General features: G+C 34.0%; 1 protein-coding gene, 1 long non-coding RNA gene and 1 pseudogene across 3 annotated transcripts in view; 1 reads left to right on the top strand and 2 right to left on the bottom strand.

Moving 5' to 3' along the window:
- Positions 1-12,970, bottom strand: part of LOC132727144 (uncharacterized) — a 66,295-nt gene that overhangs the window by 25,282 nt on the left and 28,043 nt on the right. The window lies entirely within an intron of this gene.
- Positions 1-12,970, top strand: part of LOC132727136 (eukaryotic translation initiation factor 3 subunit C-like) — a 29,578-nt pseudogene that overhangs the window by 241 nt on the left and 16,367 nt on the right.
- LOC132727112 (E3 ubiquitin-protein ligase TRIM71-like) overlaps positions 4,224-12,970 on the bottom strand; it is a 39,520-nt gene continuing 30,773 nt past the window's right edge. Inside the window, exons 1-2 of one of the 2 annotated variants that reach the window (XM_060712521.1) lie at positions 7,077-7,168; positions 4,224-6,397 (exon numbers count right to left, since the gene is read on the bottom strand). In XM_060712521.1, the coding sequence (XP_060568504.1) occupies positions 4,617-6,389 (1,773 nt within the window). In that variant the 5' untranslated portion in view covers positions 6,390-6,397; positions 7,077-7,168 and the 3' untranslated portion in view covers positions 4,224-4,616. Of the gene's footprint in view, positions 6,398-7,076; positions 7,169-12,970 lie in introns of those variants that run through there. The other variant, XM_060712528.1, reaches the window with a different exon arrangement.

Here is a 12,970-nt window from a genome sequence, read left to right as displayed (position 1 = left end):
AATTAATCTCTGTAGAAGCAACACCTCTCGACAGCAACCAAAATATTTATCTCCTATAGGGTGTTGCTCTGCAAAGGTAACGTAAGGGGAACAGTGACCTAGTGGTTAGGGTGTCTGCCTCTCAACCCAGAGATCATGGGTTCGAGCCCTAATTTGGTCACGATCATGTTTCTTCATACAACACCAATACTGATTTGTACCAGGAAGTGAACTCAAAAGTGATTAATATACGGTGGAAGAACTTGTTTCACAATAGAGCTTCAATAAATATGTTTAAACCAAAGGTTTTGCTGTATAAGTTAACAAAATTAATCATTTTCTATGTTTCAACCTTACCAAGATCTCCTTCAGTTCAAGAATGGGGTACAGATATATCCATTCCAGTTTTATTTCTTCGTTATTTAATTGAATAAACACAAATGTTACAGTAAAATAATTTCTCTCACAGGTTACGAGATGATGGGAAGGTGTGTGGTATTATAGATGATTTATTGGCGTACCTCGAGGGAAGAGCTACGTCTGAAGAGATTTGCCGGGTCTACCTGAGGAAGGTAGAAAGTACATATTACAAGGTAAGCTAAGTCTCGTGTTTGGTCAGGATTAAATGTATAACTTTGCTATCTTTGTCCATGGTAAATGGTTCATGGTTGGTTATAAACATGCTACAGTACTAAAAATGAATTTCCAACTTTTTCCTTGAAAATGAGTATTTCTGACTTGCTTTATTACTTTACACATCAGATCCTGATATGTTTTACAATATCTAGAATAAATGCGGTTTAATTTAATTTATTTACCATATACATATTTGCATTCTTGTTATTGAAATGTATTGATTAAATAAGACAGCAGTAGATATAAGTTTATCATACTGCACATTTGTAACATCGTTTTTCATTGGATAATTTTGACGTTTATATAGTTTTATATACTCAGCTGTCAGTTTATAAAGAAATCACACTTTTTCCAAAAAAAAAAGAGAAAGTTTTCTGTATTATAGATTTGTTATAAAGCTTCTTGATAGGTTATATGGCCATATACTAATGCTTGTTTGCAATATATCCCTCGTCTAGCTGCTAGGGTTATATTTTCAAACAACCGTTTATATTATTACTTATAAAGATGTTGACAGGTTATATGGCCCTATTTCAACGGCTGTTCGTAATATAACCCGAGCCGCTAGACGAGGGTTTTATTGCAAACAGCCGTTTATATAGGGCCATATAAAATGTCAGGAATCTTTATAACGAATTTATAATACACCAAGCATCATTTTGTTTAGAAAAAGTAAGGGATCTTCATATATCGACAGCAGCCGTGTATATAAACCTATATACACGTCACGATTATCCAATGAAAAGCAACGTTACAAACCTGCAGTATTATAAAGGGCCATATAACTGTCAAAAATCTTTATAACTAATGTATGGTAGCCAAGTTGATGGTAAGAGTTCATGACAACAGTTAGAAAAAATTGTTAAACTTGTAAAGATTTTGAATGGTTATTTTGAAATGAAAAATAAAAATGGAAGCTAAATCTATGATAACGATTCGCATTACGTAAGGTTTGTTATACGAATAGTTATGTTATATTTCAACACTTGCTCCCTAGCTGTTACAGATGGGTGATTGTTCTTAAGCAGATATGGACAAGTGATGTAAGTACATCTATACCAAGGACAGTACCGATAGATTGCGAACACGTGCCATACTGTGTCACATCTACCATCATGCCGTACATGATCGCTGGTTCCAGGCACGTGATCCCATGCTCATGTCACATCTCCAGGACACCATTCAACATTCAGATGTTCCTACATAGGTACTTTGTCATATTATATCTTGATTTTGATCACGTTTTATGGTGGTGTTTAAATTAACAGTCATTGAATTTAAGGTTTTGAATTTACTGGCCCGAATTCTAGTTTTGAATTTATTCTACAATGTATTTAACTACATTTTCTTAAAATTTTCACTGGCCATGGGCCACCGGGCCAGTGCTAAATTCGATGACTGAATTAAATTCTTAAGTTACATGCAATATAAAGGTTGTAGAATGGATACCGAGTATATTTTCCATAATAAATTTAAGGAACAAATGGGATAGAATAATATAATACGAACCTCTGTGTTGATTAATTTAGTAATAAAAGTATTCTATTTATCACAAACGTGTATAAGATTTATATTAAGTAAATTAAAGTAATTTGAACAGTAAAGTTACTTTTTTACATTAATGCATTTAAATTATGTGTAAATTTACACAATGATTGTAAAGGGCAAATGATGTTTAAGTCCTGCACAGCTATTACGCTAGTATTATATTGTTTTTATTAGCTTACCTGTCACAAAGTGACATGGTGAGCTTTTGTGATCGCTTTTCGTCCGGCGTGCATCCGTCCGGCGTCCGTAACCTTTTACTTTAAACGACATCTCCTCAGAAACCGCTAAGTCAATTTTATCCAAACTTCACAGGAATGTACCGTACCTTTGGTGACCACCTTTAAAAATTGTTCAAAGAAATTCCATGCAGAACTCTGGTTGCAATGGCAACCAAAAGAAAAAACTTATTATCTTAAAAAAACCAAAGAGCTAGAGCTTAGATATTTGGCATGAAACATTTTCTAGTTAGTCTATTCCAAGTTTGTTCAAATAAAAGCCATGGGGCCAAAACTGGCCCTGCCCCAGGGAGACAATGTTTTTCCATATATGTAAATATATATAACAAACGTGGAAGCACTATGAAAAATAGGAGGTGACTTTGAACAGAATTTGATTTAGTATTGACATTTGTTCTTCTATGAAAATTAACACTCATTTTTTGAAGAATTACAGCATTTTCATTGGATGACAAATAAAGTTGGACAATAATAACATTCTGCATAAACTCAAATAATATTAGTTACCATCTAGGCATAATTTTTAATTATTAGTTAAGTACTGAATCATAAGTGAACCACTTGTCATAAAATAACATTTAAGTTTTATTACCAGGGAAATTGAAATATCTACAAACTTTTTAACAGTGATTTAGGTCATTGTTTACTTAGTTTCCCAAGGCCCATACTTTGGTCAAAATCACTCATCATTTTCAGACCAAGTGGGGCCAAGTACTTTAAAATTCTCGGCAGATCTCTGGCATGTTGTTGTTGATATCAACATCATGGTGAGCTCTAGAAAAAAGCGTTCTCCGGACCTAATTTTCTGTTAATTTTCCTGCTGATTTCATGGTATCATTGATATGTTGATGTCAAAGTCTCAGAGTATTTTATTTCATAAACAATAACATTTTCATTTTCTCAATTTTATCTTAATACATTCTCAGTAAAAGGGATATGGAATATAATTAACTTCACAAAAAAGCTTGTTAATTACTTTTTCTTGATAATAAAACAAAACAAAATAAGATTCCTATAGAAATAATGAATACATAATGAATAAAGCTGCTCAAACGCTTTAAAAGTATCGAGTATCGGTATCGATATAATACCGTATCGTTTCACAAGTATCGGTATGGTATTATATCGTTTAGTTCTTAACGATATCCTACCCTACCTGTGACAGCTCTTGTTTTTAGGTACAGTCATGTTACAATACAGAATGTATAAAAAATTGTTGTCCGAACTGTAAATTTTGAAAACTTACACCTTAATTTTTTTGATGTTTACATTTTATTTTTTCATATATAAAAATTAAAGAAAAAAAATTTTTCCCCTCAAAATTTAACCCTTTGCTCTAGTGGTCCCTTTTATTCTGCATTTTTTGTCATTGTCTCATAAAGGAAAACACTTTTCAACATGATATTTTTAACAAAGGGCCTTTTTTTTAAAATTTTTGGACAAAAAATTTCAATTTATTTTAAGTTTAACAATGAAAAGATGGGTCAGATGAAATGATCAGGGGCCCCCTTGGCTCTATGTTTTTTTGAAAAAGGAAAAAAAAACCCAAATTTTGTTGTTTAAGTTTATTTTTCAAGAGGGGCAAAAATTTAAAAATTAGGTGGAAAATTGCCTTTGGGGAAAATTCATTTTTTAAAATTTAATTTTTTTAACACTGAACAACAGTTGTTTCTGGTAGGCGAATCAGGACCCTCTTGTTATATTTATATTTTTATTTTTAAAAATGAAAGAAAACACTGTAATCTGACCAGGGAAAAGAAAGAACACAGTATCATAAATGGAAAATAAAGTTCTCCTCTCCAACCCTGGTTTTATTTTCTTTAGAGCACATATACAAAAACCAACAAAAAACAAATGATATTGAATACCATTATAATGTTGCTAAATTTTAAGTGAGTGCTTGTTATCTAGAATAATGGTGATCTTGAATACTAGTTATCTTGAATGCTAGTTATCTTGAATGCAAAATATTGAATACTGGTGGTCTTGAATGCTGGTGATCTTGAATACTGGTGGTTTTAAATACTAGTCATCTTGGATGCTAGTTATCTTGAGTGCTGGTGATCTTGAAAACTGATGATCTTGAATACTGGTGATCTTGAATTCTACTGGTGATCTTGAATGCTGCTGGTGATCTTGATTAGGGTTGCTTGATCTGATGTACTTAATGGTAGTATCTTGTCTATCCTTGACTGCATCAATTGTCATTTCTTGGTTCTACACCATTTTATACACTTTGATATGATTGTTCCTCTCGTCAAAATAATCTTTGTATGTACTTAAATAAAGTGTACTTGTCTCAGCACACCAACATATAGCATGAGCATACTCCACATTCAGTATAGTTGTCATGTCTTTACAATCACTACTAACTCTATATATACATTCACCCGAGTAATTACTCACAAAGAAGGACCCGTCATCTAACAGTGAAATACCCTCTGGTCTTTCAATATCTACATTCCTTCCTATTATCTCTCCTTGCCAATTAAACCATATAACTTCTTTTTTGTCATGAGCAGATACATAGATTGAATGATTGTTTGTGGTGACATACCAAGGGTCACTGAAAATACTGTCACCATTGGAATCTCTCTCAACTGTAATTTTAATATTACCTTTCAAGTCCATGATTTGGAGTTTGCCAGGAAATGTAAATGTAAGTGCAAGTTTCCCCTGATGATGGCTTATTCCAAAGCACTCTCCATCTACTTTCAGTTTGTTTTTCAATGAGAGAGAGTTTGAGGAGAAGGAAATGAACTGTATTGTTCCAATGTGTGGTAATGTAACAGCGAGTGTATCTCTGGTCACTATGGTGATATCCCAGGGGCCTGATTCAAGCTGTAGTTGTTTGATTTTTTCACTGTTTATGTCTATCATTTTAATTGAGGAATTATTGTAATCTGCTACAAATAATTGATTTTGAGGAGAGACAGTTATACCAGAAATCTCGCAATCCTTTGTATCTGAGGATGTTTTAACATTGATGTTTCTGAGGGTGGACATTTTCACTGGTACTGCAGCCTTATTCTTTGGTTGAGCTGGTTGCTGTATTTCCTTTTTTCTCAATGCTCCCAATGACTTCTCATTCTGAAGGAGCTTTTTGATAGCATGATTTGGTTCAAAATTGTATTCATCAACATCATTGGTTGTTGGTAGTTTTTTTGCTATATTTTCATTGTGTAATATCTGTTGCTGAGCTGTTTTCAATTCAGTAAACAGTTGGTCAGTTTTCTTGTTGGTGTTGAGATGTTTTAGAGTATCACCTGTAGCTTGGAGTGATCTGTTGATGTTATCACATGTTATTTCTGTTGTTTTCAACTTTTTGTTGTTGTCATGCTGAATTGTTGTTGCAGTATCTTTAACCTCCTTTTCTAGTTCATCTAATCTCTTGTTTATCTCTGTCCTGAAGTTGTCTATCTCTGCTATAGCATCTTTCAGAGAATTTGTTGATTTAGCAACTAGTTGTTTCATATCTTTTGTAATCTGGCAGCATTTCTCTGTTAATTTGTGAATATCTGTAATAGTTTCTTTGAACTCTGTGCTGTTTAAAATCTGCCCTGATATATCAGGTATGTAGTCCACATTGCAGGATGTTTTTGTGTGTTCAAGGGTCACACATACACTACATATTAGTGTATTATGGTCATGACAGTAGAACTTGATCACTTCTTTGGTATGTTTGGTACAAGGCTTTGATAAATCACCATCCTGTGCGCCTGAAGTAGATTTTAATGACTTACTGAGGTTTTGTTTTTGTGGCATGTGATCTTTATCTAGAAGTTGATGATGGCTTAGTGGTTTTGGTCGCCTGTGAGTGTTATAGCAAGTTTGACATAAATGTACCTCACAATCGAGACAGTAACCAAAGGCAGGTAGTCTGATGTCATCTCTGTCACATTGATTACAGAATATGTCAAAATCTTCAGCACCACCTTGAGATAGTGTAGATGAGACTTTTTGAGATGACTTTTTACCAGGTACAGCCATAATATTGCCTAAAATAGAAATAAATAGATGCTTGATGTGGCTTTTTGTTCATAACAAATAAAGAAACTTGAAAGAAAATAATTTCTTTCTTATTCTTGCTATGAATTCATTTCATTTCATGGACATGAAATTTTATGGACAAAATGACTTTTTCAAAGGTTTATTTTAAATTTTCATCATTGTACTTTTAATTTGTACATGACTGAATATGTTTTTAAGCTAAGGATATCAAACCCCTAAAAAATGAACCATTATTACACCAAAATCTGCTGAATTTCTCAAATTGACATGTCTAGCCTCCATTTTCTGAACAGTCCATTATTAAATTGTGGGATATCAAGATATAAAAAAGTCAGTTTTAGCCCAGTAGCAAAAGCTTATCACTTTAGGCTCTGGTAAAATTGGACCATTTTAAAGGGCATCTGTGACTTTTAAAGGATAGATACATCGCTGTTGACACACCAAACCCAACAAATTTTTTTTTTAAATCCAGTTTGAGTTGTGGGTGGGGTACAGGAATTGTCTCTCAAGGTTATTCATGTTAAATCATTTTAGATTGATATATGAAAGTATATAGTAAACTATTAAAGTTTTAAACATAGATATTGAGTAAATTGATTGATATATTAAAGTATAAAGTAAACTTTATTTAAGTTTTAAACATAGATATTGAGTAAATTTACTCACCAGTGATTTATACTTCTCATTTGGATATTGAAAAAAAATGTCTTCTTAAGTTATTGATCCGACAAGTCGCACTGAAGTCTACTCAATGGTATGTAAACTTGTAGTAAAGATAAATTTATAAAATGATATCATGTTACACTCAATATACCCGGTATTACATTTAAAGCGGTAGTTTAAGGCTACTTCCTTCTACCTTTGTTTGGTATTGATTATTTAAATATATGAATAAATATGCAAGCTTGTAAGATTACGAAAATCAATTTAAAATTTATTGCATACTAACAGTCATTCAGAATAAAAAACTCAGTGATCTAGCAGGTTTAAAGTATCATTTATGTAGCTCTTTGTTTTGTTTTGGTTTGTTTTACAAAATGATTTCTTACATAGATATAATCAAAGTGGAAATATCACTGTATGTTTGTATAGTATAAATTGGACAATTTGAAATGACATTTTAAAGACTGGTTATCTTGATTTTGTGTATTTGTCTATTTTGGTTGTTATCAAGTTAGTTAGATAGTAAATTATTATATAGGTCAAAACGTAAAAGCAACAGTTTACTGTATCTGTTTAAAACATTTATTGTTTTTAACTAGGTTTTCCGAAGGAAAAAACTGGTTACTAGATTGAGGTATGTCGGCGGGCGGGCGGATGGGCGGGCGGGCGTAAACAATTTTTTCTGTGCGCAACTCCTCCTACATTTTTTCAACGGATTTTGACCAAACTTTCACAGAAGCTTTGTCATCAAGTGACCTGGCGCATATTGTCGGAGTTTTGTGATTGGATAAAATTTGACCTTATTATGGCCCTTTGTTTTTTTTTCCTTATACAGACTATATAGTGAACAATTTTTACCATGTGCAACTTCTCCTACATTTCTCAACATATTTTGACCAAACTTTCACAGAGGCTTGCTTTGTCATCAAGTGCCTTAGGGCATATTGTCAGGGTTTTGTAATTGTATAATATTTGACCTAATTATGGCCCTTTGTTTTTTTCCTTATACAGATTATATAGTGAACAATTTTTACCATGTGCAACTTCTCCTACATTTCTCAACAGATTTTGACCAAACTTTCACAGAAGCTTTGTTATCAAGTGCCCTGGCGCACATTATCGGGGTTTTGTGATTGGATAATATTTGACCTAATTATGGCCCTTTGTTATTTTTCCTTATACAGAATATATAGTGAAAAAATTCTTCTGTGCTGAACTCCTACATTTCTCAACGGATTTTGTTCTAACTTTCACAGAAGCTTTGTTATCCAGTGCCTTGGCGCATATTGCCGGGGTTTTGTGATTGAATAATTTTTTATTTATTATGGCCCTTTGTTTTTTTCCTTATACAGAATATAATTATAGTGAACACTTCCTCTGTGGCAATTCCTCCTACATTATTCATGTTTTACATTGCACATAGCTACATTGTTTGTTGCTTGTATTTGTATTTCAAATACAACATATTTGTCTACAATGGTGATAATTGAAAACCTGGTTTCATGGCATTGCCATGTTTCTTGTATTAATAATGTCTCATTTACAAAAGTTGTTGACCTACATTCCATTGGTATGCGTAGTGACAGTTATCCTGATAGTCATTAAACAGTTGTGAATCTTTCCTGAATTGGAAAGTACAAGATTCCCCTTTTCACTTCTTGATTGGAAAATTGTCTATTTGGGAAATAAAACACCCTTTTTAGCTCATCTGAGCTAGCTCAGGGTGAGCTTTTAGGATCCTTGAATGTCCGACGTCCGCCCACATTTGTTCGTTAAAAACACTCTAGCCGTCAAATTATTGCCTCAATCATCATCAAACTTTGTCAGGATGCTTTTCTAGGTAATTGTACGGATGAGTTTTAACATGGGTCATCTCGGATGTAATAATAATATCTGTCATTTGTTGCGGTTCGGACCGGAATATCCGTCCCGAGGTGACCCGCCCATTGGGCGGTAACGAGGCTTGTCGAGTTATCGCCCATGGGCGGGTTACCGAGGGATAGATACTACGATCCGAACCGCAAACATATATCAGATATTTTTTCTTCCATATTCTACAATATTCCATTATATTTTAAATTCTTTATCTTTATTTTCAAAGGAAATTTATATCATTACAGCCGTAACTATTTTCTTACAACAGCGTATGAAATTGCAACTTCATTCATAACGGTAAAATGACGTCATCCTAAGCGTGCCATTGTACAGCACGCGACTCATCTGGCACCCCCATGCCAGATGAAATTTCCGGCATGGATAAGACACACACGGAAACGCCAGTCTGCTATGCAAGAAAACTAGGTCAAAGGAGCTAAAAATAGAAAAATCCTGTTAAGACTCTGCTGGTCACATTTTTGCCTCAATCATCACCAAACTTGGTTAGGATGCTTGTCTAGATAATTGCTCAGATTAGTTCTAACATAGGTCATCTCGGATAAAAAAACTAGGTCAGAGGAGCTAAAAATAAAAAAATCTTGTTAATACTCTAGTGGCTACTGTTTTGATACAAATATCCTGGAAATTGGTCTAAAAGTGTGTTTTGATGATTTCTAGGTCAAGTTCAAATAAAGGTCACCTGGGGTCAAAGACTAGGTCACACTGCTCAGATACGGGAAAACCTTGTTAACAACCTAGTGGTCACATTTTTTAATCAGTTCGATGGGTCAGGTGTGTGATCTGGGGTCATCTTGGCCCTCTTGTAAATTAAATAGAGGATATTTGTTTAGTTCAGTGTAAGATTGGAATGTATTTTACCAAGTAAGAACCAAAAAGTATATTTCACAAGTGGCATATCACAAGTGTGATATTAACTTTTGGTGTTCATTTCATTCTTACACTAAACTAAACAAATTTTCTGTTTACATATTATGCCTTTAAAAAGACATTTTTACCTCATACTAAATGAAAAGCATACCAAATAATAATCATCGTGACGTCATAAACCAGGTCACGCCATTTACTTGGTTCCCAGTATTGTGCACGCTGGTATATCACTGAAACAACTTAACAGGCTTAAATTTAAATCTGTGAAAATATCAAATTGACTCAGATTTATAACCGCTTTCGTGGTCGATGGGTTAGAGTCGATGACTTCTAATCCAGTTACCTCTCTGGCGTGGGTTCGATCTCTGGGAGATGCTTTGGTAGTTTAGCATGGTAGAAGGTAATCTAGTACTGGTGTAACTCTCCAAGTACTGGTGTAACTCTCCAGGAACGATGGTTAGGAAACTACCCGCCTATATGACTGAAATATTGTTGGGAAAAGGCGTAAAATGAAACAAACAAAAAGTCAGATTTATATTTCACTGTTATATAATACCACCAAAAGCATGTAATAAATGCCTTTATTACACTACTGCGCCATGATTTATGTCATGAAGTCATTTATGAAATCCTTTCATTAGTTTTGTCAGTATTTGATTTTATGTTTCCCTTTATATTTTCAGATCCTATATAATCGTACAATGGTACAGTTAGGTCTGTGTTCATTCAGACAAGGGATGACCAAGGATGCTCACAATGCACTGGTAGATATCCAGAGTGGAGGTCGGGTAGATATCCAGAGTGAAGGTCGAGCTAAGGAACTACTGGCACAGGTAAATGACACAAAAAAAATCAGGGAAATTAACATAACATACTAAAGAACATAAATTTTCCCTTAAAATAGAAATAAACTTGGCTCTTGATCATTTTTAAAGCAGGCTAAAAAAGATGGCAACCTGAGCTAAAAGTAAAAATAACTTTTTAAGGAAGTCTCCCCCGAAAGGGTTATTGGCCAATTTTGATACTTAGTATCCATCGCTTGAACTGTTAGTAGTATCCATCGCTTGAACTGTTAGATAGAATAATATTTAAATATTCTCTGCAATCGGTGTTAAGTTTCGGAAGTATTTTAATGAACGTAGTGCGCAAATTAAGTTTATCATCACCAAATAGGGTTTGGGTTAGTTGAGCTATTATGATCACTGCATTGTCCTCGTTGTTGTGCAAAAACTTAAATATTGCCCATTATTCAGAAATTCCAAAATCCCAAAAGCTACCAACATGAAACTTTGAACACTTGCTTATCATCACAAAGTGCAGTTGTCAGACAAGGGTCATAATGCTGAAAGTAATATTTGAGTTGTGCCGCTTAGAACTTAGAATTTTTACTAGACAGGCGTTAACACCACATGCGTTGCTCTTGTATAGATTTGCATTAAAACAAAAGAATCTAAATCTTGGGAAGTATGTTCTGATTTAATATTTTTGTGTGTTGGGCTTAGAAAGTGTACTTTTCTTACATCCTTGTTTAGAAAGCTTAATAATTTATGTTTCTATTAAAACATTATTGGATAGAGCCTGTAAGAATTGACTTTTGATAAAACTTTATTTATGTTTGTAGGGTCTGCTTCTACAGCGCCAGCACGAGCGTACCCCCGAACAGGAAAAGATAGAGAAAAGACGTTTACTACCGTACCATATGCACATTAATCTAGAGCTTCTAGAATGTGTGTATCTTGTATCCGCCATGTTGATGGAAATTCCTTATATGGCAGGTCAGTGATTTTATACGATTGTTGTTATAAAATAACCAGCTGAATATCTAACACCTTGATCTTTTGCATGAGAAATTGATTAGCCTTAACCACCTGTATAAAGCCTGACAATACTGTGGCGGCATGGCCAAGTGGTTAACCGGTCAGACTAGTAATCTAAGGATTGCTTGCCGCGTCTGTTCAAACATCGTCATGGTAAACATGTTGTTTCCTGAAGCAAGAAAAATTTACAAACATTGATAAGTACTGGTTAGTTCCAAGAACAGATTCAAAAGTGTTTCAATAAACTTATAGCTTCCAACACAATCAAAATAAAATAAATTTGTATAAACAGTTTCAGTTTCAGTTTATTGGCAAATCGGCATATACAATATACCCTTTGGCCATTTACAATATACAAAAGGATGGCCAAGATGGCCCTTTGCTGTTGGCTGATTTACATTAAATTTTCATCTTGATGATATAAGACTGTTCCAGAAACAGAATGTTGGCAGGTCCATTTAAGATATTCAGCAATTTATTGGTTTATCATACTTCAAAGTGTCATAATCATATGAAAATATTCATTGATTATATGAAAAAAAAATTTCTATTACAGCCCACGAGATGGATGCGAGACGTAGAATGATCAGTAAGAATTTCCATCACGTGTTACGTATGAGCGAGCGTCAGACACTGACCGGATCACCAGAGAGCATGAGAGAGTATATTGTAGCCGCGTCTAAAGCCATGAAGACTGGTGACTGGAAGGCGTGTAAAAACTTCAACATTAATGATAAAATGAATTCTAAGGTAAGCATAGTTTCACTTATCATTCATGTTTTGTATATTAATCATTATGCACTGGGTCTTTGACTTCAAACCACTTGCCCCTCACCGCTTTTGGTTCGAATCCCGACAGGGGTTTTTGATTCTTTCATGTGAGGAAGCTATCCAGCTAGCTTACGGAATGTTAGTGGTCCGTTTGTGCCTGAAATAATGCACGAAGGGGCACCTTAGGTCGTCTTCCACCAGTAGAGCTGGAACGTCGCAATATGACCTATACTGTGTCATTGTGACGTAAAACCCAATCAAACAAACATGCACTGCTGCTATCAATTTGTAAATCAATTTTCATTTTTTGTCAAATAAAGGAAACTAAAGCTGTGTTATAAATTTGTCAAAAGGATTTTTTAGGTTATATGACTGTGTATCCACAGTTGTGTGTAATACAAACCTTGCCTAATCTAATGGCTTGGGTTATATAACCTGTCAAAACCTTTATATGTATATGATAAGATGTATGGAAAAGATATTAAAGGCTTGAAAAAGAATATTTTAAATAAAAATTAATGTTCTTTTTTAAAGTCACATTATATG

The sequence above is a fragment of the Ruditapes philippinarum genome, unplaced genomic scaffold, assembly GCF_026571515.1.
Source record: "Ruditapes philippinarum isolate M1 unplaced genomic scaffold, ASM2657151v2 ctg2177_1_1_1_1, whole genome shotgun sequence".
In the NCBI taxonomy this organism is placed as follows: domain Eukaryota; kingdom Metazoa; phylum Mollusca; class Bivalvia; order Venerida; family Veneridae; genus Ruditapes; species Ruditapes philippinarum.
This window is presented reverse-complemented; position numbering and strand designations above follow the sequence as displayed.